Source organism: Mus musculus, chromosome 11, assembly GCF_000001635.26.
Source record: "Mus musculus strain C57BL/6J chromosome 11, GRCm38.p6 C57BL/6J".
NCBI lineage: Eukaryota > Metazoa > Chordata > Mammalia > Rodentia > Muridae > Mus > Mus musculus.
The window spans coordinates 87,191,023-87,214,120 of record NC_000077.6 but is presented as its reverse complement, the minus strand read 5'-3'; the positions used below and the strand labels follow the sequence as shown (position 1 = coordinate 87,214,120).

General features: G+C 40.1%; 1 protein-coding gene across 8 annotated transcripts in view; it reads right to left on the bottom strand.

Annotated features, from left to right (window-relative positions):
- Trim37 (tripartite motif-containing 37) overlaps positions 1–23,098 on the bottom strand; it is a 124,085-nt gene that overhangs the window by 36,754 nt on the left and 64,233 nt on the right. For 7 of the 8 annotated variants that reach the window (XM_011249212.3, XM_006534072.3, XM_011249210.2 and 4 more), the window contains 5 exons: positions 17,106–17,300; positions 12,495–12,803; positions 8,066–8,188; positions 7,168–7,357; positions 4,234–4,352 (listed from right to left, as the gene is read on the bottom strand). In XM_011249212.3, the coding sequence (XP_011247514.1) occupies positions 4,234–4,352; positions 7,168–7,357; positions 8,066–8,188; positions 12,495–12,803; positions 17,106–17,300 (936 nt within the window). The remainder of the gene's footprint in view (positions 1–4,233; positions 4,353–7,167; positions 7,358–8,065; positions 8,189–12,494; positions 12,804–17,105; positions 17,301–23,098) is intronic. The other variant, NM_001363028.1, reaches the window with a different exon arrangement.

Here is a 23,098-nt window from a genome sequence, read left to right as displayed (position 1 = left end):
TTACACCTGCCCTTCTTCCTGCCTCCTAAATCAGTGGTTCTCACATTTCTAATGCTGCAGGCCTTTAGTACAGTTCCTCATGTTGTGCTGAGCCCCGCCAACCACAGAATTATATTATTATTATTTCATAACTATAATTTTGCTGTTATGAATTGTAATGTAAATATCTGATATGCAATCCTGTGGCGGTTACAACCCATAATTGAGAACCACTGTTCTAAAGGACTCTTAACATTGTCTAAAAATCTTGCCTTCCCTGAAAGACTGTGCACTCATGGAGTGGGACCAAATTAATGGACTTTGCCCTTTTTCCTTGTCCATCAACAAATGATACAAGATCAAGCTAGGAAGTTGTTGCTGGCCCTGAGAAAGGTTTCCTTGTTGCTAAAGACATAGAAAATTAACAAACCTTGCCCATGAATCCTCAGGATGTGATTCAGAGTTCTTACCAAGTTTGCAACAGAAGCAACTATCTTGTCATTTTCAAAAAAGCTAGCCAATTCACTGAGACTTCTAGTTCACTGATATGACACAGAAAAGAAAGAGAGAGAGAGAGAGTGAGAGTGGAGAGCAGGCAGGCAGGCAGGCAACTATCAGCCAAATGAAGAGGTTCGCATCTGCAATCCCAGCATCGAGAGGCTCAGGAGGGAGAACTGCTATGAGTTCACAGCCATCCTGGGCTATTCACAGTGAAAATATGTCTCAAAATGGGGAGTGAAAGGCAGCTGCCAGGATGTAGCTGCTCTGCTGAACTCCTGGGTTCCACTGTTAACACATGAAAAATAAGCATACAGCTCAAGCCTAGAATCCCTGTTCTTTGGAAGTACAGTCAGGAAGATCAGAAGTTCAAGTCCAAGGCTAGCCTGGGCTACATAGTAACAAAGAAATACAGAGGCATACCCACATTGAACAGCTAAGTTTTCTAACTCTGAAAATACCCTATCACACTTAGGCATGTCTCACTTAAGACTTCTAAACAAGAGTGCTACTTTCATTACATTAATTTTATTTATTTTTGAATAGCTCGTCTTGATTACCCTAAAGGTGATCAGCACTAGTAAGCCATCACAGGTTGTATAACTCATCTGCTAGCTAATCTGGAGCAATGTTTTTAATAGCTGTGACAAGACTTTTCTCTGAATTGGGTATTCAGTCTTCAGTTTACAGAATTGTACAGCTTATCAATGGCGTGTGTGTTGTTTTTGTTGTTGTTAAATTAGGCTGCCAGTATAAAATCGTTAAAAAGAAGACAAATAGAAGGTTGTCCCAATTAGTTCCAGTTAGAAAGGAATGGGTCTGTTTATGACCATTATGTCTAAAAAAAACAAACAAAAACAAAAAAACAAAAAACAAAACCCAAAACACAACAAAGCAATTACATTGCACTGATACTTGGGAGCCGGGCGTGCTGACACATACCTACAACTCCAGCACTGGGAGGTCTGACAGGACTGAATTCTAATGTGATAACCAGACTGTATCAAAAACCCAAACCTAAAAACAACAAAAACAGAACAAAAATCCCCCGTGATCTTTGTAGTTCCGAACTCCCAGCTATTAAAGCAGAGAAATGAGGCCTTAAAGTTTCTTCAGACAGCCTCTTCCTCAAGGAGGAAGAGAAACCACAGCGACATGACAGAACACTTCCTCCATTTGACACAGTAAGAACTTTTTCCCCACGCCCCTTTTAACTTGACTTTTGGTCTTAAGACACATGGATTTAAGATAAGCCCACTCCTCACAATCTGACTGCTACTTCTACTCTGGCCTCAGACGTACTGGCTCATCACCTGACTGTCTACTCATGCCTTCAAGTGAAACTTCCAAGGGTACATTACAACTCAAGCATACAGAGATGGAAATTCTAAGCACTGACTCTAGGTTCAAATTCTAACCCTTACAAGGACCATTTCTGTGACTTTCAGTGAGGTAAGTTATATTTCTAAGTCTTTTTAAAAATTTTTTTGTTTTTTTAAATTATTTTCTTTATTTACATTTCAATTGTTATCCTCTTTCCTAGTTTCCCCTCCAAAAATCCCCTATCCGACTCCCCTCTGCCCCCTCCCCCTGCTCACCAACCCACCCACTCCCACTTCCTGGTCCTGGCATTCCCCTATACTGGGGCATAGAACCTTCACAGGACCAAGGGCCTCTCCTCCCACTGATAACTGACTAGGCCATCCTCTGCTACATATGCAACTAGAGCCATGACTCCCACCATGTGTTTTCTTTGAGAGATGGTTTAGTCCCAGGGAGCTCTGGGGGTACTGGTTAGTTCATATTGTTGTTCCTATGGGGCTGCAAGCCCCTTCAGTTCCTTGGGTCCTTTCTCTAGCTCCTTCACTGGGGACCCTGTGCTCTGTCCAATAGATGGCTGTGAGCCTCCACTTCTCTATTTGTCAGGTACTGTCAGAGCTTCTCAGAAGACAGCTTTATCAGGCTCCTGTCAGCAAGCTCTTCTTGGCATCCGCAATAGTGTCTGGGTTTGGTGGTTGTTTATGGGATGGATCCCCAGGTGGGGCAGTCTCTGGATGGTCATTCCTTCAGTCTCTGCTTCACACTTTGTCTCTTTAACTCCTTCCATTGGGTATTGTTCCCCCTTCTTCTTGAGTTTCATGTGTTTTGCAAATTGTATCTTGGGTATTCTGAGCTTCTGGACTATCCACTTATCAGTGAGTGCATATCATGTGTGTTCTATTTCTAAGTCTTAAATCACTTGTTTGTAAAATCAGAAATAAAAGAAGTTAATGACTATAAAGAATAATTTTGAGAATAACATAGCAAGAACTTACTAAATATCAACTTTTTTGATGATATACTTTTAGTTCCTCTATCAGAACACTTATCACACAATATTATCAAAGGCTATTTACCAGTGTCTTCAATATCTAATCTCTACTTCTTAAGTGGTTCTTCCCACCTCTCCCCTCCTACCACACATACACAGCATACCTTAAAAAAGCTACAGTTTGCCTGGCGGTGGTGGCGCATGCACTTGGGAGGCAGAGGCAGGTGGATTTCTGAGTTCGAGGCTAGCCTGGACTACAGAGTGAGTTCCAGGACAGCCAGTACTATACAGAGAAACCCTATCTCCAAAAAAAAAAAAAAAAAAAATCTACAGTTTGTTTTATTAGTTAGTACCTGTAGCCCACTATGCAAGTGTGTCTCAAGGACTATTACCCTGGTCAGACTATTACACTGACCAGGACAGCCAGAAGTATATGCTAGCATCTCTCTGTGTGTTATAAACAATAATTCATCAATGACTGAAATTCAAATGAAGTGGAAAGTAATACTGGGGGAAATCAAAATATTTTTGAAAGTTGTTCTTTTTTGCTAACCTATAAAAGATAGAGGAAGAACAATGACTTAAGATTGTTTTAAATAACTTGTATTGCTAAAATAACCAGATATTTTATTTGATATCTTAGAAGAAATGTTAAAAATTATAACTGAGGCTCATCTGCAGAGATGAAGCAGGTTGTTTTAGGGGATGCTAAACAGTTAAGCCAAGGAATTCTTCCATCAGAGCAAAGGAATGCTGACGAAATGACTCCAGTTAAGAGTGAGTACTACAACTAGAGAACTAAATTCAGTTCCCAGCACCTACAGCAGGCACATCAGCCTACAGGTAACTCCAGCCCTAGTGAGAGCTAATGCTGTTGGCCTCCTTGGGAACTTACTAGCACACACATATACATACATATGAAAAAAAAGCAAGGGCTGGTGAGATGGCTCAGCAAGTAAGAGCACCTGACTGCTCTTCCTAAGGTCCGGAGTTCAAATCCCAGCAACCATATGGTGGCTCACAACCATCCATAACAAGATCTGACTCCCTCTTCTGGAGTGTCTGAAGACAGCTACAGTGTACTTACATATAATAAATTTAAAAAAAAAAAAGCAATTTATAGACATTAATCAAAATGGACCTCAAAGGCAGTAGGTAGTGTACAACTTTAATCCTAGTACTCAGGAGGCAGAGGCAGAGATCTCTGGGACAGCCACAGCTACACAGAGAAACCCTGTCTCTAAAATCAAAACAAAAACCAACCAAACAAAAACCTGACCTCAAACAAAGGGTTAACAATATTCTAATTAGCTGGGTTTTTGTTTGGAAGATTAAGGTTTTGCTTTACACATATGTGTCTATATGAATTCCCACCTACTGCTATAGCCACTGAGAACGCAGTGTCTCCTGCTCGCTAGTCCTGACCGTCCTTGTTCAATGCTCACCTTCCTCAGGGGCGGCTGAGGCTCCTTCAGGTAGTGTGGGCTGTACCTCCCCAGCTTCAGAATGACTTTCCAAATCTGCCATCTGCATTCCTTCCAGACGACCTCCTTTTGCATTAGTCCTCAAAGAAGGAAAAACAACAAGCTATTTTCAAATGTTAATAGTGACATAATAATTTTCTTTTTTTCCTAAAGCTGAGCCTTGAATCAAGCATGGAAGATTTACTTGTGTTTAATTCTAAATTTGCATTTTTAAAAATTTTACTGAAGATTCAGAATAAAAGATTTTGATGTAAATTACCAAACCCTGTTTATGACAATTTGTAATAGTTTTACACAATGTTAACAGTAGACGACAAAGAGAAGGTGTGTAGGATCTCTTTGCTATTTTTTTAACATGTTTTTTTTTTCCCATTTATTTTATGTATGTGATTACACTGCCACTCTCTTCCAATACACCAGAAGAGGCCATCTGATCCCATTACAGATGGCTATGAGACACCATGTGGTTGCTGGGAACTGAACTCAGGACCTCTGGAAGAGCAGCCAGTGCTCTTAACCGCTGAGCCATCTCTCCAGTCCCTCTGCTATTTCTTAAAATGGTTTGTTAATCAGTAATTATCAATTAAAATAAATATAAACACAAATTCACACTACTACTGAAAGACTAAGAGAAACATTAGAAATCAAGGGACACAGCAGGTAAAGACAGTCACGGTTGCTTATTTAATATGCATACCGTCATGGAAGACACAGCACACAGGAGGATCCTAAGGGCAGGGAATGCAAATAAGGAGGAGGACACTTTCCCTTGCTGTGTTTCCCATTTTCACTGGGAACTATTTTATTTAATTTGCTATTTAATTGTTTTTTGCCTCACTGCTCCAAAGCAGCAGGGAGAAAGAAAAGACACAGCTAGAGAGCATCCAGATGAACCAGGCTGACATCTTCCTAACTCACTCACCATGGTGGTTTGAATGAGGATGGTCCCTCATAGGAGCCTATGTTTGAATGCTTGGTCCCCAGTTAGTAGAACTGTTTGGGGAAAATTAGAAGGAATTGTGGTCTTACTGGAGGTTCAAAAAGCTCACTCCAAACCCAGCTGGGTTCTTTGTCTGTCTGTCTCTTTCACCTGCTGTTTGAGGACAGCTGTGATCTCTCAGCTACTACTCCAGCACCAGGCCTGTCTGTTTCCTGACATGGTCCTCATGGACTAACTCTCTAGAATTGTAAGGAAGCCTCCAATTCAATCCCTTCTTTGATAAGACTTGCCTTGGTCATGGTGTCTCTTGACAGCAATAGAATAGTAATTAAGACACTCACCTTTTACTTTAATGCCCTTTTTTTTTCTTTTTGGGAAAGCAATGAATTTCATGAAGTGATTTACAGGAGCATGGGTGAGGGATTGTTTTAAGAACAAGATCATCTGGGTGGTATGAAAGAACTTTAGACTTCTATATAATATTTTATACCTCCCCCACCCAAAGTATACGTAAAATCTTTATGACTAAATGATATAAATACCTCTATAATAAACTTAAAAAAGAAAGAAAGGAAGCTAAGGGCAAGAAAAATGCTGGGTTTAAGAGCATTAGCTATCGTCCAAAAAACCCAGATTTGATTCCTAGTGTCTGTAACTCTAGTCCTGAGAATCTAATACTTGGGCACCAGATATACATACAGACAAAATGACCATATATTAAAAAATTTTATAAGAAAAAAGGTAGGAAGGTAGGAAGGTAGGAAGGAAGGAAGGAAGGTAGGAAAGAAGGAAGGAAGGAAGGAAGGAAGGAAGGAAGGAAGCTAGTTGTAGCTTTAACTTGAAAGAAATGTATGTATCAGGCGAGGCGATAGGGATGATCCATTTCCTGACTTCCTCTCCTCTACCCCAGGTCTGGGGATTGAACCATGGCAATGACTATGTTAAGATATGTTCTACCACTGAGCTATACCTTCAGGCAATTTTCAAAATTTCATTTTAAGCCAGGATCTTGCTTGGGTTGCCCACGCAGGCCCCAACTTTCAACCACCTGGCCTTTAATCTCCTCTGTAGCTGTGATGCAAGAGCTCACCACTATGCCAAACTCTCATGATTTTCTCTTCCACTGTTGAACCATTGAGTAAAAATAAAATAAAACCCCCATCTATCCTTTTGGATTTGGTAATGAGATAGATTTAAGGATGTTGGTCTTTCTATAAAGATCTTTTCAAAGTCTCCATGGAGAACAATTCCATTATTTAAATTAGAAACATATTTAATGTTTATGTGACAGATCAATAGATGAATACTGATGGCCTAGCTAACACACCATAGACAATACATTCTTGAACTACTTTCTTGGATTGGCTGTAATTTAATTCACGTGGCTGGGCTTTGAATAAAGATAAAGGTGCCAATCATCATTATCCTTTCTGGAAATTCCAAGTTGCATTTTAGAGGATGATTTCAAAAGACAGAAAAGGAGTGAGATAAAAGCAGTATTTAAAAAACAAACAAACAAACAAACAAACAAACAAACAAGCAAACAAAATAGCAATAATAAATAAGATTAATGAAAGTGCTTTATTCCACACAAGTATGTGACCCACAGCACATGACACAGCACAGATGGTTAGGAAAGATGCAAGCAGATTAAACCATGGACAAGAGCAAAGCTGAAGTGCACACATCTCACAAACAAAGTATGCTCAGGCATCCTTGGTGTCAGTGAAAGCTGTCAGCTCTAAGCTAGCTGGGGATGCTCACTTCTGTAATACAGCACTCAGGAAGCTAAGGCAGGAGGACTGTTGTCATGCTGGGTCAGGGGATGTTAGAGAGAGGAGAGAGAATAGGAAACAATGCCATAATTTTTTAAAAATAAACTTACAGCACACTATAGAAATCGTTCATTATGATTTAGACTTGAAATTCCAAACAATAAAAAGAGTATTATTTACCCCAAGGTGACCATTTTCCTTCTCTTCTCAACAGTAGGTAAACCATTGAAAACTGCAACAACCACAGCGTCAGAATCCAAGGCTTTGCACTGTCGGTCTTCACTTTTGGGCAGAAGATCCCCAATGATGCCGTGTGTCAGAGCCCGGGGGGAGCTGTGTCTGCTCCCAGACTGAGAGCTTCCCGAGGAGCCTTCAGGAAAGAAGAAAGAAGACAGTAAATATGAACATTCTCTTAGTTTAGAAATTTTCTTAATGTATCTATTTTTTAAAAAAATGTAAATGAGTAGTTTTGTCTGCATGTATGAAGATGCACCATGTGTGTCAGGTGTCAATAGAGGCCAGGAGAAGGCATCAGATCCCCTAAAAGTGGAGTTACGGATGCTTGTGAGTCACCATGGGGAGTTGGCAATCAAACCCAGGTCCTCTGCATGACTGAAACAATGCTCTAAGCCAGGAGCTACCTCTCCAGCCTACTATATGAACATTTTGAACTAAGTAAAATCTCCAAACAAAATTAAAAATATACCCCAACCTTTTTGACTAGCTACTTAAAAATTAACAAGTCCAGAATACATAGTTGAAAATACTGCTCTGATTTGAGATCAGATACTAGAGCCCGAGGTGCATGTCAGCCACCCCAGAACTCGGGAGGCTAAGACAGGAGGATCAAGAGTAAAACCTTCTCACATACAGACAAATATATGATAAAAAAAAAATCAAAGTAAATCTGTTCTTAAAAGTCAAAAATCAAACAAAAGAACAAACTCATAAAGAGTAAACAATAAAGGCCACACACACCCCAAGTCCAACCGTAAATCAGCATCAAGGTTAAAGCAATGTCACATCAATTCCCAAGCACGGGCCCAATAAAATTAGACTATAAATTCGTCAGCTTTACCTTCAGCCAGAACCTGACAGTCTCCCTTTGAACGGCTATTTTCTCCAGAGTCCACAGCTCTTCGGAGTGACAGACTGCCTGCTATGGCCCGAGCTGACTTGGGGGAATTCTTCTTATTTGTGGCTGAAAAATATTTAGGAAAAATATATTCATATTTCTGAATATGGTAAATGTCACAAAACTCACTATACAGCGAAAGAAAGGTCTAATCTTTACCATATACAGATATTTTTCTGCCTACAATGTTCAAAACAACAGGGCACTCTGTGACCCTGACAGCTTATTTACTACTCTACGACAAAAATAATTCTGTTTTGTTGCTTCTGAAACAGAGTCTTAATAAGATTAACTATGACCTTGTCTTTAAAAAGTTGTATCAATTAAGACGAAGTGTAAACAAAAATACAAACCCTCCTATCCAGTGGTTCTCAACCTTATGTTGTCATGACCCCCAACCATGAAGTTATTTTATTACGACTTCATATATGTAATTTTGCTACTGTTATGTATTGTAATGTAAATACCCAGAGGTTGAGAACAGCTGTTCTAATTTAAACAACTGGAAATTGTGTTTGAGTGGATCAAAATATAATCAATGTTGAATTTGAAACAAATACAGACTGGCTCCGAATTCAGTTTCCTGCTTCAGCCTCTTGAGTGCTAGGCTTAAAGCTATGATGTTGTTCATCTTTTCATCTACTTATTATTTATTATTTTAGTAATTTCTTGAGTATGCCTGCAAATGTGATTAGTACTTGTTGTTACCATCTTGTCCTGTATCTCCTCTCTGCCCCCACCCTAGTTATTTTAAACTGTATATTTTATTGTCATTACTACTTTAATCACAATTTTTATTTGGTCACAAATATTTTTTGAAGTATTATGATTATAATTTGTGCATGTGGACAGGTATCTGACAGAACTGAGAATCCAGAAGCAATCTACACATTCAGTTTGACTTCTACAAGGATGCTAAGACAATTCAATGGGTAAAAAGGGAGGGACAAGAGCAAGTGTTGCAGACCATGTGAGGAAGCTGAAGTCTCACGACTGGCAGAAATACAAGCCTGCACGGGGTTTTGAAAATTACAGTTATGACACTAGCAGTTCCTCAAAAAGCTAAACATGACTTCCATTTAGCCCAGCAAGTCTACTTCTAGGTACACACACAAAATAAACAAAATATTCATTATCTACATGGTAACTTATAATACATATGCACAGCAACATTATTGATTACAGCCAAAAAGTGCTAATGAGCTATCTATATTAACTGACAGTGATAAACAGTATGCTGTACAGTTATATAGTAAAATATCGTTTGACCAGTAAAAGGAACATATTATTAACTCATGATAAACATGTAGGAGCCTTGAAAGGATAATGGGAAATGGAGAAGAAAAAGGAGATAAATAACCTCATTTGGTCAGGCATCGTGGTATATAAGTATAATCCCCACACTAGATGGGGAAGGAGGATCAGGAGTTTGAAGCTAGCCTGGGCTACATAGCAAAAGTCTATTCTAATATAAATGGAAATGTGACAACAAGACTCTGTCTCTGTGTTAATTAGGAAGGCTAGTTTAAAAACAAACAAACAAAAAATAATAAGTGCCAGTGAGCATATGGAGAAATGGAATCTGGGCCCAGTTAAAGTGTAGTTGTTTCAGCAAACAGCATAGCATCCCACCCCCACACCTCCGAAAAGTTAAAGATAGAATAATCTAGCAACACCAGTATACATACTGACAACTTTAAAAGGGGGCTTGAAAAGAGATATCTACATTTAGAGCCAAAAGATATAAACAACCCAACTGTCCAAGGGAGGAATGGATAAACAAAATGTATTCTAAGCATCACAGAGCAGCAAGTTCTGCACGACGGTCTATGGATGAACCTTGGAGGTGCATGAAATAAAGAAGCCAGTCATAAAACCCCCAGTGCCACATGCTGCAACAATTCTACTCACAAATGGTACCTAACAGAGTGACAATGCCCAGGGGCCAGGAAAGAAATGGAGGGCTGCTGAGAAATGATGTTGTTTAGAGAGAGGAACACTCAGAGGCGGACGGGGGAATGCACATGGATACCAAAGTGATTAACGCTACTCAACTGTTGCAGACTACAGTGGGGAATTTCATTTTATGTTTGCCAAACATTTTAAACACATAGGCCTCCCCAACTAACGCCTAAAACAGCAGATTTACATTACATGTATTTTACTATTTATTTAAGACTTTTTTCACAGCATATATGATTTGTGAAATGAGCACACATAGGCAGTGCCCAATTCTAAACTCTTTCTCAATCCACACAGCCCCCCATATTCTCCTCAGTTCACATGCAACATGTTTTCTCATCTCAGATATCACTGGTATACTCTTCTATTCTATCTTTATGTCAATACTTCTCAAAACCATAGAGCACTGATACCAACACTTCTTTTTAGAATGTTTTCTGAGATTTTGAAATACACTATCTAGTTTTCCACTTGTCTTAATGATCCCTTCCCATTCCCACTGACAGCCCACCTCCCCCCCATTCCTTTTCTTTACCAGACCTCTAAGTGTATGAGCAGTGCTTCACTGTGAAGACTTCATAAAATCAATACCACTGCTTGGCACTGGTGCTGTATAACTTTAAACTCAGCACATGGGGGAAGAGGCAGGCACATCTCTGAGTTCAAGGCTAACATGGTATACACAGGGAGCTCTAGAATAGCAAGGGTTACATAGTCTCAAAAACCTTGTCTCAAGAAAACCATTTAAAAAAGATCACTACATTTACTATGAGATAGAGGCAACTGGATCTGTGATTTCCAGGCTAGCCTTCTCTACATAGCAAATTCCAGCCAGGACTGAGGAGGTAGAGGGAGAGAGGAGAGAAAGGAGAGAGAGAGAGAGAGAGAGAGAAAGAGAGAGAGAGAGAGAGAGAGAGAGAGAGAGAGAGAGAGAGAGAGAAAGGAGAGAGAGAGAGAGAGAGAGAGAGAGAGAGAGAGACTTAAACAGTATCAGAGAGTGCTGGTACTTTCATTCGGTTACAATCAGCTGTGACCACTTCCCAGTGGATCTGTGTCTAATGCCTGCCTAGGACAGTTTACTAGGCAACCTAGGATGTGCCCAAATAGCACATTTAAACAGAATCTCTGACTCTCTGACTTTATCTGCCCTGGCACAAATTTTTACCATACAGCCCAAACTGGCCTTAAACTCACGGTCATCCTGCTTCCTCTTCCTGACACTAGGATCCCCCATACATAACAATGCACTTGGCTTTGAATTGCTGCTTAGTAGATGACTTCACTAATCACTAAGTTGCTTAGGACAAAAAAAAAAAAATCTCAGTTACCACCTTTTTCAGAACTAGCCAGCATTTTTCAACAACAGCTGTGACAAAGCTGAATCCTCAGTTCAAGGTCAGCCTTACAAAGCAAGTTCTAGAACAGCCAGAGCTACAAAGAAAAACCCTGTCTTGAAAAAAATCAAAAACTGAATTCTATTAGCTACATTGTATATATTGTACGTACTGATGAAAGTATATACTTATGCATCCAAAACAGTACTGGTTCCGTACTGAGAGTGAGACAGAGGAGAAACTTCATCAGCGCCTGCTGCAGGCATGAGAACGTCTATCTACCCACGACTACATTCACACAAGCTAACGTGACAGAGCCCCTGCACTGGAGCTTTATTAGCGCTTTCTCCACAGCGCAGCTATTTCTGAACAAATGAACAGCTCAAGCTCTTTACTGAAGTCTTGTAAGAGCCTGGGTTAAACACTGTTGTCTCTGACTTCATCTCAGTCTGCCCTGCCTGATTCTCCACATCCACTCATGCCAGTCTTGCTTTAACCCTTCAATGTCAATTTTACACCAGTGAATTTGCATTTCTGTCCTGTTTATACAGAACACTGCTTCCCCCCGGCATTTGAAGGGCTCAGCTCAAATGTGCTCTTTACAAAGACTGTCTCTGCCTCTCCAAAACTAGGCATTCTTCATCTGCTCTTGTTTCATGGTGGTAGTATTCATTAACATTATGTTCACTCATTTATTTACATACTTTACTGTCTGATTCTTATCACTACAATGAAACATCCATAAGGTTACCAAAGTGTCATTTAATGCCAAGAACACGTGAAAGGAGAGAACTGACTCTATAAAGCCAGTTCTCTTACCTCCAGAAGGTACCGTGTGTGCACGTACAAACTTACACAAAAAAATAATTTAAGAAACAAAAAATAATTTAAAAAAGAAAAATGTTCGTGCTGGAGAGATGGCTCAGCGGTTAAGAGCACTGACTGCTCTTCCAGAGGTCCTGAGTTTAATTCCCAGCAACCACAAGGTGGCTCACAACCATCTGTAATGGGATCTGATGCCCAATTCTGGTGTGTCAAGGCACATGGGAGAAAATTACAGGAACTTCGTCACTTACGGTTTCGTATGTAACAGCCAGCCACTGATGACTTTGCTAGAAGCTCCATTCCCAAATCCTGTAATCTACCAGAGTTTTCGGGTCCACAGGTAGTCAGAGCTGCCTGGTCAGCACAGAATAGGTTTGTCTGCATGTCTGTGGAAGCAACACTGCTGCCCTTTATATCTGACAGCGTAGTCTTCACATCAGTCTTCATACACCGGACTTCAGCCATCTGTGTTTTGAGCCTTTTCAGCATCTTTAGGTCAGAGGGCACACGCCACATCGCTTGCTGCTTCCTTTGATCTTTATCTTTTCGAGAATATGATGCTTCAAAAAGAAAGCAAATGATAAATCATGTTCATATAAAACTTAACATCCCTGACCTCATTCTTTCCCACAAATGTAACATGTGGAATGTGGTTAAGTTGCTGTACGATATCACCAAAGCCCATGTATCCAGACCAGAGAGATGGCTCAGTGGCTAAGTACTTGCTGCCAAGCCTGACCACCTGAGGTCTATCCCTGGGGATCTACTACGTGGCTGAAGGAGAGAACTGAGACTTCCAAGTTGTCTTCTGACCTCCACACTTACACCACAATACACACATGCTCATATACATATAAACACACCTACACAAATAAATGAAATTTAAAAATTAAAGTATGCACTAAATTATAGAAAACAGGTGTAACTGTCTTAGTGTTATTCATATGTTACACCTTCAAGTTAGAAGTATGGATCACAATCTCCACTTTTATATACCTACTTCTAGAGATTGTTCTGACTTGTATTTTTTTCTTAAAATACTTTCTTCATTTTTCTCTATATTTCTTTCTTTTCTTTTCTTTTCTTTTTTTTTTTTTTTGGCGGGGGATGGGGGAGCATCGAGACAGGTGTAGCCCTGGCTCTCCTAGAACTTGTTCTGGAGACCAGGCTGCCCTTGAACTCATATGATCTGCCTGCTCTGAATCCCAAGTGCTGGGATTAAAGGTATGTACCATCACTGTTGAACTTTTTCTATATTTCTTCTGGTCATAATTTTAAGAATGAAAAAGAAAAATCTAGAAGCCAAATACTTCAACTCTGCTCTCCATATTTTATCACCCTCCATTTGCAGCCCTCTCCATCTCCACCCTCATAGTTGAGTCTGGGATCCCTGTTGCCACGGGGAGAGTAGATAGCCAGCAAGAGCCTGTCTATGAGCCTGCAAACAGACTCACTGGGTGGCACTCTCACTCTCCCAAAGCTTACGATCTAAGATTACCAGATTCCTGGGTGACATCACAGATCCTCCACCTGGATAACAGCAATACTTCAACTAGATACCCTTCCTCCTCACTCACTTCCTCCACATCCTTGGAGTACCAGACTTCATCCCCTGAATTCCCTCTCCTACCTCTCTCTTTGCTGCCTAGGAACCACACACAGCCTAGCTGTACAATCCTGATGAAACCTTGCCTCTTTCTAAGACCTCTTCCTGGGAATCCATCTCCCTACACAACTCTTGGGTCTAACCTCGCCACAGAATGCTCACCATGCTGCTATCTTTATCTATTGTTCCAAAGATGCCAGAATGTTTTCTTCTTCTTTCTTTAAAGATTTATTCATTTTATGTATGAGTACACTATAGCTGTCTTCAGACACACCAGAAGAGGACGTCAGATCCCATTACAGATAGTTGTGAGCCACCGTGTGGGTGCTGGGATTTGAACTCAGGACCTCTGGAAGAACAGTCAGTGCTCTTAACTCCTGAGCCATCTCTCCAGGCCCCTAGAATGTTTTCTAAAGACCAAATCAGGAATTACTCTCTGCTCAGAATACCCACATGGCATTTTACAGCACTTAGTAAAGTACTGGCATTGCATATAAGACTCAAAACTACTAGATTATATGTTGTCTAATGATAGCTTTACTTTCTACTTCTATTACACACATGCCCCAATTTCTTGAAGTCAGTTACGTGAGCCTCATCCAAAATACTCAAAACCATAAAGTGTTTGACTTGAGTGTTTTGAGAATTTGAAACATATTATTTAATGGTTGAGTATCCTTTAAAAAAATGGGGGGATTTATTTATTTCATTATATGAGTACACTGTTGCTGTCTTCAGACACACCAGAAGAGGACATCAGATCCCATTACAGATGGTTGTGAGCCACCATGTGGTTGCTGGGAATTGAACTCAGGACCTCTGGAAGAGCAAGCAGCCAGTGCTCTTAACTGCTGAACCATCTCTCCAGCCAGAGTATCAATAATCTAAAAAATAGGAAATGCTACAAACTCAAAATTGGTTTGGGAACCATGTATCTTCTTGATCATTGTTCTGTTATGAAGAGACACCATGACCAAGGCTACTCTTAGTAAAGAAACATTTCACTGGCCTGACTTATCGTTTCAGAGGTTCAGTCTATTATCGTCACAGTGGGAAGCATGGAGGCACCCAGACAGAAATGGTGCTGGAGAAGCAGCTGATACCTGCATCCTGATCTGCTAGTGGACAGACAGAATCTGGGGTTGGTTCCCTATATAGTTTTCTTGGACTTTCTCTTTTCAAAAAGACTCCTAATTTGGCTCATTTTTATAGCACATGTTGACTCCAGTTCTTGGCTCTCTTTGAAAAACAGTGTTGAAACACTTCCTTATTTTTATATCTTTAGTTTTAATTAAGCACCATCACCTCCAGGAAAGAACCTCTATCCCAGCTACCCAGCAGGCTCTCAACCTTGGTAACCTCCCCAAGTCCCCTTCTATTACTTGTCCCATCCTTTCTGCTGGTCCCCTTATTTTAGTCATCTAGATTTAAAACTTAGGTTGCCCCAGTATTAGCTTTACACAGAAAACTAAACATTCCAAAATAGCAAATATACTGTTAATACAGTTTATATCCTCTCCAATGACATTAAACACTTTCAAAAACTGGATTTTACCTATTTATTAAATCTACTTGTAGATCAAATTGTAAAACCGTCTCTCTGCGGGCACGAGGAACTGTAGCAGAGCATGGGAGCATTAGGGAAGCGGAAAGCCACTGGTTTAAGCAAACCTTGCACGGGATGTACTTGAACCACAGGTGAAAAGTAACTGTCCCAGAACCTAGCTGCAGGTGAGTTTTCCAAAACGAGATTTGTGCTGTCACCTCCAACCCACTACAGTAGCTCAGGCTTTGTTTTCTACACAGAGGTTCTATGATTTTTTTTCAGAAAAGGAGTTCTGTTTCTTTGAGGTATCACAAAAATCCCTGTCTACATACCTGACTAGATACAAAACTAATGCTCAGAAAGGCCAAAGAAAGGTCAGTCTGTTTTACTATATAGCAAGGATGCTGTAGAAAGCATCCCAACAAAAATGCTGCTTCTCCAGCTCCGGGAGTTGGGGGCTGGGGATGAAACCGAGGGCCGTGCACATACACTAGGCAAACACACTGCTAGTGAGCTATACCAACAGTCCTTAAAACTGGAATTTGAACTCTAGCTTTTAATGGTAAATCACTGTATAAAACAGCTTTAGCTCAGATTCAAACAGGCTAGCCTGGTCTATCCAGATCTCTGTCCTACTTCAATAATGCCTTATTCTATAACTAACGTTGGCCTAAGATACTGTGGACAATTATATACAGTTTCTCAGGTTTTGATGTTTCTTTGTATGTGTGAGAGAGAGACAGGGTCTCACACTCTGTACCTTTTGGTTATTCTAGAACTTAATATGTACACAAGGCTGGTCTTGAATTCACAGAGATTGGACTTTCTCTGCCTTCCAACCGCTAGGATTAAAAACTTATGCCCCAATCTTGTCTTAAGAAACCCAAAAAACAAAACAAAAACGTATGCCCCCATGCCCAGCTGTTGTTCTGTTTTTTGAAACAGGTCACAGAATATAGTCTAGACTGGACTTGAACTCCCTATGTTGCCTAGGTTACAATCAAACTCAGAGAAATCCTCATGATTCTGTCTTAACCATGCTGAGATAATATCTGTGTGCCACCAGGACAATGATGTGCACTTTTCATTTATGGGCATTTAAGCAAACTTTCTATGTTCAAATTAGATATATTTCCCCTTGAAAAGCAGTTCTGAAAACTGAATCCATTCACAAAGAGGCCAATTGTACTTCTCCATATAGGCCCAACTATCAACTAGACACAACATAAAAGGCAATCATTAGAAGTTTCTTCTTAGCCAGGTGCGGTGGCGCACGCCTTTAATCCCAGCACTTGGGAGGCAGAGGCAGGTGAATTTCTGAGTTTGAGGCCAGCCTGGTCTACAGAGTGAGTTCCAGGACAGCCAGGGATACACAGAGAAACCCTGTCTCGAAAAAACAAAAACAAAAAACAGACGTTTCTTCTTCTGTTCTCTGAGTGTGTGTGTGAGTGTGTGTGTGTGTGTGTGTGTGTGTGTTGGGAGATTACTATACTATGAGCTACACACTCTAGCCCTGAAACCTTTTAAAAGACACTTAAAATTTGCTTTTGATGTAACACTTTTGAGCAATGACAGAGAAAAAAGGGGGAAGGTCATAGGTACAGCTTGCTACAGAAACATACTGTGTCTCAATTCTCAGTTGAGATACAAAGATAGAAACTCAACAGTTCTCTAAAGAACCAAAGAAAAATGAAGAGATTATTATTTTACCTGTGGGCTGCAACAGTGAAGCAGACGGGCGAGGCTGTAAACCCCACAGGTTTTCCATACTGCTCCGGTCCTTAAGATCCAATAAATGTATTAAGATTAAAGGATCAATGTCTAGTAAGCTACTGGTAGCTGCAGAGCATAAATGTGTTCTTCTTGACATTCTGCTACTGGCACCCACATAGCTGTGGCTACTACCTGCAAAAGAAATAGAGAAAACATACTGTATGCACCTGCACATATAAAAAAAACAATTACTAGCTGAATACCTGCCTGCAGACAATGAAAACCACAAAGTAACCATACTGTCAAACAATGAATACTAGAACAATAACTAAGCATGGGCCTTGTTACTACCCAGAATTCAAGAGCAAAACACCACACAAACGATGTATATGTATACACAACCTGGGGCAAGCCAGGGGCAAAGCAAGGAAAAGTTTTCAATCCGGTGAATAGAGTAAGAGTTTGCATGTCTCTATAAGCTGAGCATTTAGTACTGCCAGTTTTTAAAATATTAACCAGATTAAGTGTGGTGACACTGTTTGTAATCCTAACACTTGAGAGGTTGAGAGCTGGAGGTTAAAGGATCAGAAATTTAAAGCCATCTTTGGCTACATAACAAGTTAAAAAACCAACCCAGGCTATATAAAAAAAATAAAAAATAAAAAAATTAATATTGACCAATGTGCAGTGGTAATCTTACTACATTGTTTTTTGTTTTTGTTTTTTGAGTCGGGTTTCTTTGTGTAGCCCTGGCTGTCCTGGAACTCACTCTGTAGACCAGGCTAGCCTCAAACTCAGAAATCTGCCTGCCTCTGCCTCCCAAGTGCTGGGATTAAAGGCGTGTACCACCACGTCCGGCTTTTTCTTTTTTCTTTCTTTCTTTCTTTTTTTTTTTTTTAGGTTTTAATCTGGCATTTCCTACAAAGACAAAACACAAAAGAATAACCAGAGTTTCAGAAACGTGTGGGTCCCTCCTAAGTGTAGCAACACATAACTTGAGTCACAAAAGAAAAACTGTCAAGAATTACCTGAAGAAATAACCAAAGAATTCCAAACTATGATGAGAAATGCTAATACTTTCGAGTTTGCTCTAGAAATGTAGTAGTCCTACGAGCGTTCCCATTCATTCATTCATTTTAAAGAAAGGTAGATAGTGTCTCTCTATGTAGCCCTGACTGTCTAGGGTATATTTCAAAGTGTACATGTGTGTGTTCTCTTCTAGAACTTAATCGAGAACTTCTAGAGTTTAATCAAGAATATTAAGCTTCTCTGATTTCTGACTGTTGTCTATATTTGGATAATTCTGTGAGTTAAGGCTTCTCTGATTTAAATACTACAGAGGTAGATAGATATGTTCTTTACACACCAGAACATGTTATCACAGATGATGCTATCATAGGTGTTGCTAGCCAGGTTTTCCCAAGCATAGTCTTTACTTAAGAATGGGGAATTATACTGAACCTCTTTGAAGAAAGAGTCTGTCCAAAATGACCTAGAATTCTATAGGTACATCGTCATATTTTAGCTAATTATTCTATCTATTCACCTTTAGTTATAAAGTACACAAGTCTTTCTCATATTCTCAGGAACTAGAAATATGCCATTATATTCATTAATGCTTGTCAAAAAATTTCATCAAACTTTAACAATGACAATAAGGGTCTTTGTTCACATTACACCCTCAACATCTAAGGTAACCATCTAAATTTTAACATTTAGAGCTACAGAAAATGCAAAAAATTAAAAAAAAAACATGGATGGCATTTAATTAATACCTTGGAATCAACACAGTAAAACAGCACCCGCTTCCCATTATTAGTAAACACTTTTCTATAAAAGGCTACTGGGGATTCAATAGGGTCTCGTACATGCTGAGCAAGCTCTCTCAAGAAACGTTTGAAAGAATTAATCAATTTAAATATCTAACCATGTTTATCTTATGTGTGCCAATGTTATACCTAAGAATTTTCCTATCCAGCCGGTCGTGGTGGCGCACGCCTTTAATCCCAGCACTTGGGAGGCGGAGGCAGGTGGATTTCTGAGTTCGAGGCCAGTCTGGTCTATAGAGTGAGTTCCAGGACAGCCAGGGCTACACAGAGAAACCCTGTCTCGAAAAACAGAGAAAAACAAAAAACAAAAAACAAACAAACAAACAAAAATCCAAAAGAATTTTCCTATCACACATCTTTTTTTTTTAAAGATTTATTTATTTATTATATGTAAGTACACTGTAGCTGTCTTCAGACACTCCAGAAGAGGGCGCCAGATCTCATTACGGATGGTTGTGAGCCACTGTGTGGTTGCTGGGAATTGAACTAAGTACCTTTGGAAGAGCAGTCAGTGCTCTTACCTGCTGAGCCATCTCGCCAGCCCATCACACATCTTAAGAGAGAAATGGATAGACAAAACTAAAACAACCAAGGCCTCACTTCAGTATATCCATTTTCATTTTATACTAACACCGTCTCTACATTTTTTCTGTACTATTCAAGAATCTTGAAAATGGGCATTAAAATAGCTTTACAATGGATAACATTTATTTTAAAAATACTAAATGTTTCTTTATGATACTGTGTTATGTGCTAGGGAGACAAAAAGGAGGAAGAACAAAATTTTAATTTTAACCTAGAAAAGAAGTTGGCAGCCGGGCATGGTGGCGCACGCCTTTAATCCCAGCACTTGAGAGGCAGAGGCAGGCGGATTTCTGAGTTCGAGGCCAGCCTGGTCTACAGAGTGAGTTCCAGGACAGCCAGGGATACACAGAGAAACCCTGTCTCGAAAAAAAAAAGGGGGGGGGGGGGCTGGAGAGATGGCTCAGTGGTTAAGAGAACCGACTGCTCTTCTGAAGGTCCTGAGTTCAAGTCCCAGTAACCACATGGTGGCTCACAACCATCCGTAATGAGATCTGACACCCTCTTCTGGTGCTTCTGAAGACAGCTACAGTGAACTTAGATATAATAATAAATAAATCTTTAAAAAAAAAAAAAAAGAAATTGGCCAAGACGAGCAATTAAATGGTTAATACCCAGTCTAAGAGGTTACTCTGAAAGCAGAAAACAGCTAAACAGTTTTAAGGTCTTCCAAGAAAAAATAAAATGTAAGCTAAAATGGAAGAACAGCAGTTGAGTGTACCTACCTAGGATGAGGAGAGGGAATGAGGAAAATGAGAGCCCATTAGAGGCTCTGAAAGAAGCTTCGGTTGACTCCTTAGGGATGTAGAGAGGGTGGAGCTGGACATGTGGCTCACTACTGTTAGTAACTACAACTCCAGGAATTGGGTGCCCTCTTCTGGCCTCAGAGGTAAAAGAATACTCAGCCAGGCAGTGGTGGCACACACCTTTGATCCCAGGAGGCAGAGGAAGGCAGATTTCTATGTTTGACATCAGCTTGGTCTACAAAGCAAGTTCTAGGAGAGCCAAAGCTATGAATAAAGACCATGTCTCAAAGACAAACAAATCGAAAAAACAAAACAAAACAAACAAACAAAAAAGACAATATTTTTACATAATTATATTTTATTTTATATCAGAAATCTAATAAAGAATTGTAAAATAGAAAAGCACTATTGTCAGATATTCATTAAAAGAAAAAGACAAAGCAAAGCAAAAAGTCGTTTGCTGCATGCTGTGTGGACACATAAGGAACAGAGCAGCAATAGCTACGTAACTGTTACAAGGAACTCTAATCAGAGAGTGCTGTCCAACAAGAGGACTAACAAAGGAGCGTAGGCACTACTTACAGGGCGGAGCCAATTTAACTTGGTAACATACAACGTTCAGGGGAAAGAAGTGAAGAGCACATAGCGCCGGTAATAATCAACTGTCAAGTAATTATTCTGTTGTGGAGGTGATTAGTCATACTGAGTCTATATGATCTGAAAGTCAAGGGAAAGATAAAGGCTAGAGGTGGGACTGGAAAGGAAATACGAGTGTGGACAGACAAAAGTAAGACAGAAGGCTTAGGTTGGAAGTGTATGAAGAGAAGTTGTCAGTGTTCAAACTAAAGGCAACATGGGTACCATGGTTTGAATGTCCCTACAAGAATTTGTGTTGAATGCCAGCACTTGGGAGGCAGAGGCAGGCGGATTTCTGAGGTCGAGTACATGTGGGCATTCTTGGACCTCTAATTTGTGACCTAAATACATTTTTGTGTATGCCCTCCAACGTCAGATAATCAGCAACAAGAAAAGACAAAAAAAAAAAAAAAAAAAAGATACTGAGAATGGGGTGGGGCTGTAATAATACTTGAAAATGAAAATGTGGAGGTGGCTGTGGAGCTAGGAAATAGGCAAAGGTTACAATACTTTGAAGGCGTAGACTAGAAAGAACCTGGAGTGCTGTAAACAGAGCACTTCATGCAGTCTCAGTGAGATGAAAAGAGATTGTCACTGCAATGCTAGTAAACAGCTGGGCTGACCAACTGGCAAGTGAAAAGCCAGCAATGCGTCATTAGAAAGTCAAGAAAACCACCATTCTTGTTATGCGGTGGTGAACTTCACTGAATTATGACTATGCTTATTGCTTCAAGGAAGACAAGATTTTAAGAGTGATGACGTAAGATATCTGGGTAAACACACAGAAGGATCTGTGTGTAGTTTTAACTGCAAAGAGCAGGACTCAGGAGCAAAAGTATAACCTAAAATTGGGAGTTACGGGTAAGATAAAAGTTGGCACATGCCTTTAATCTCAGCACCCAGGATGCAGAGACAGGTAGATCTCTGTGACTTCAAGACCAGCCTGGTCTACAGAGATAGTTCCAGAATAGCCAGGGCTACACAGAGAAACCCTGTCTCAAAAACAAAGGCAAAACAAACCAACCAACCAAACAAAACCAAACAAGATGGAAGCAAAGTGTAAAGACTGGGAAAATCATACTCTGTCCTCCTGAAGAGTAAAATAGGTCAGGAGAGACCATATTAAAGGCAGAGAGCTTTGCTATATATATCAAGTAGGGAAATGTAGCTAGATGGTAATCATCAAGACAATGGTTTCAAATAGGGACTGCCTTGCTGATGTTCATTGTAATGGCTCAAATGGACCTAGGTGTGTCTCATGTTGCACTCTGAAGAGTTGAAAAAGTAAGCCTTAATGGTTTTGAGATCCCAGAGTAACAGCACAGGTGCCTGCACACAACCTGAGAGTGTAGCCACTTGAACAAAATTTCTGAGAATTCACAATGCCTGGCTTGTGCCCTGGCATATCAATATGGAGAGGATTTTATTGATGTTTGATGGGCTAGAAACTAGCATAGTTCTAGAATACCTGCCTAACAAAATATGAGGTCCTGAAATCAAGTCATAGCACATACACCCTACAAATAATAAAGAGCCTGATGTTTGCCCTGCTGGGTTTAGTTTTGGGTTGGTTACTCATTCCTTTTGACATATACTTCAATTTGGAATAGTTACATTTACTCTGTGCTGTCTCATCATTGTCAATTAGTTACACAAGGTGGTAGGTTGTCCTCAGATAGAGTTTCAGGTCCCCCAGACAAAAGAATCATAAAAGATTTTCAGAGGAGGAAGCTGAACTTGCCTCCAGGAAGCAAGCTTATTCAGTATACATGACTTAAGACTATACAGCAAGCATCACGGATGCACTGGGTAGGGCAGTTGGACTGGCTAATGTGTGCCCACAGTCAAACTGCCTAGGATTCTGGCAGGAGTTATTTCCCACCCTGTTACAGCAGTGTAGCACTCTCTGCGTCAGGCTTAAGGACCTGGTGTTCTATAAGAAAGCTGGGAGTTTAGGAGACCTAGAGGCAGAATGCTCTGTCTTGCATATCTGCCACCAAAATTCATGTCAAAATTTAAACTCCATCATAAGTTTAAGCAGCTGGGAGCATATTTTGTTGTATTTGCAGGTGGGACCTTTGGCAGAAAATTAAGATTAAATTAGGCCAGAAGGTAGCATCCTAATTCACTGGAACCCTGGCTTTTATAAGAAGCAGGAGATGAACCTGAGCTAAGATGTTCTCTCTCACTGTCATAA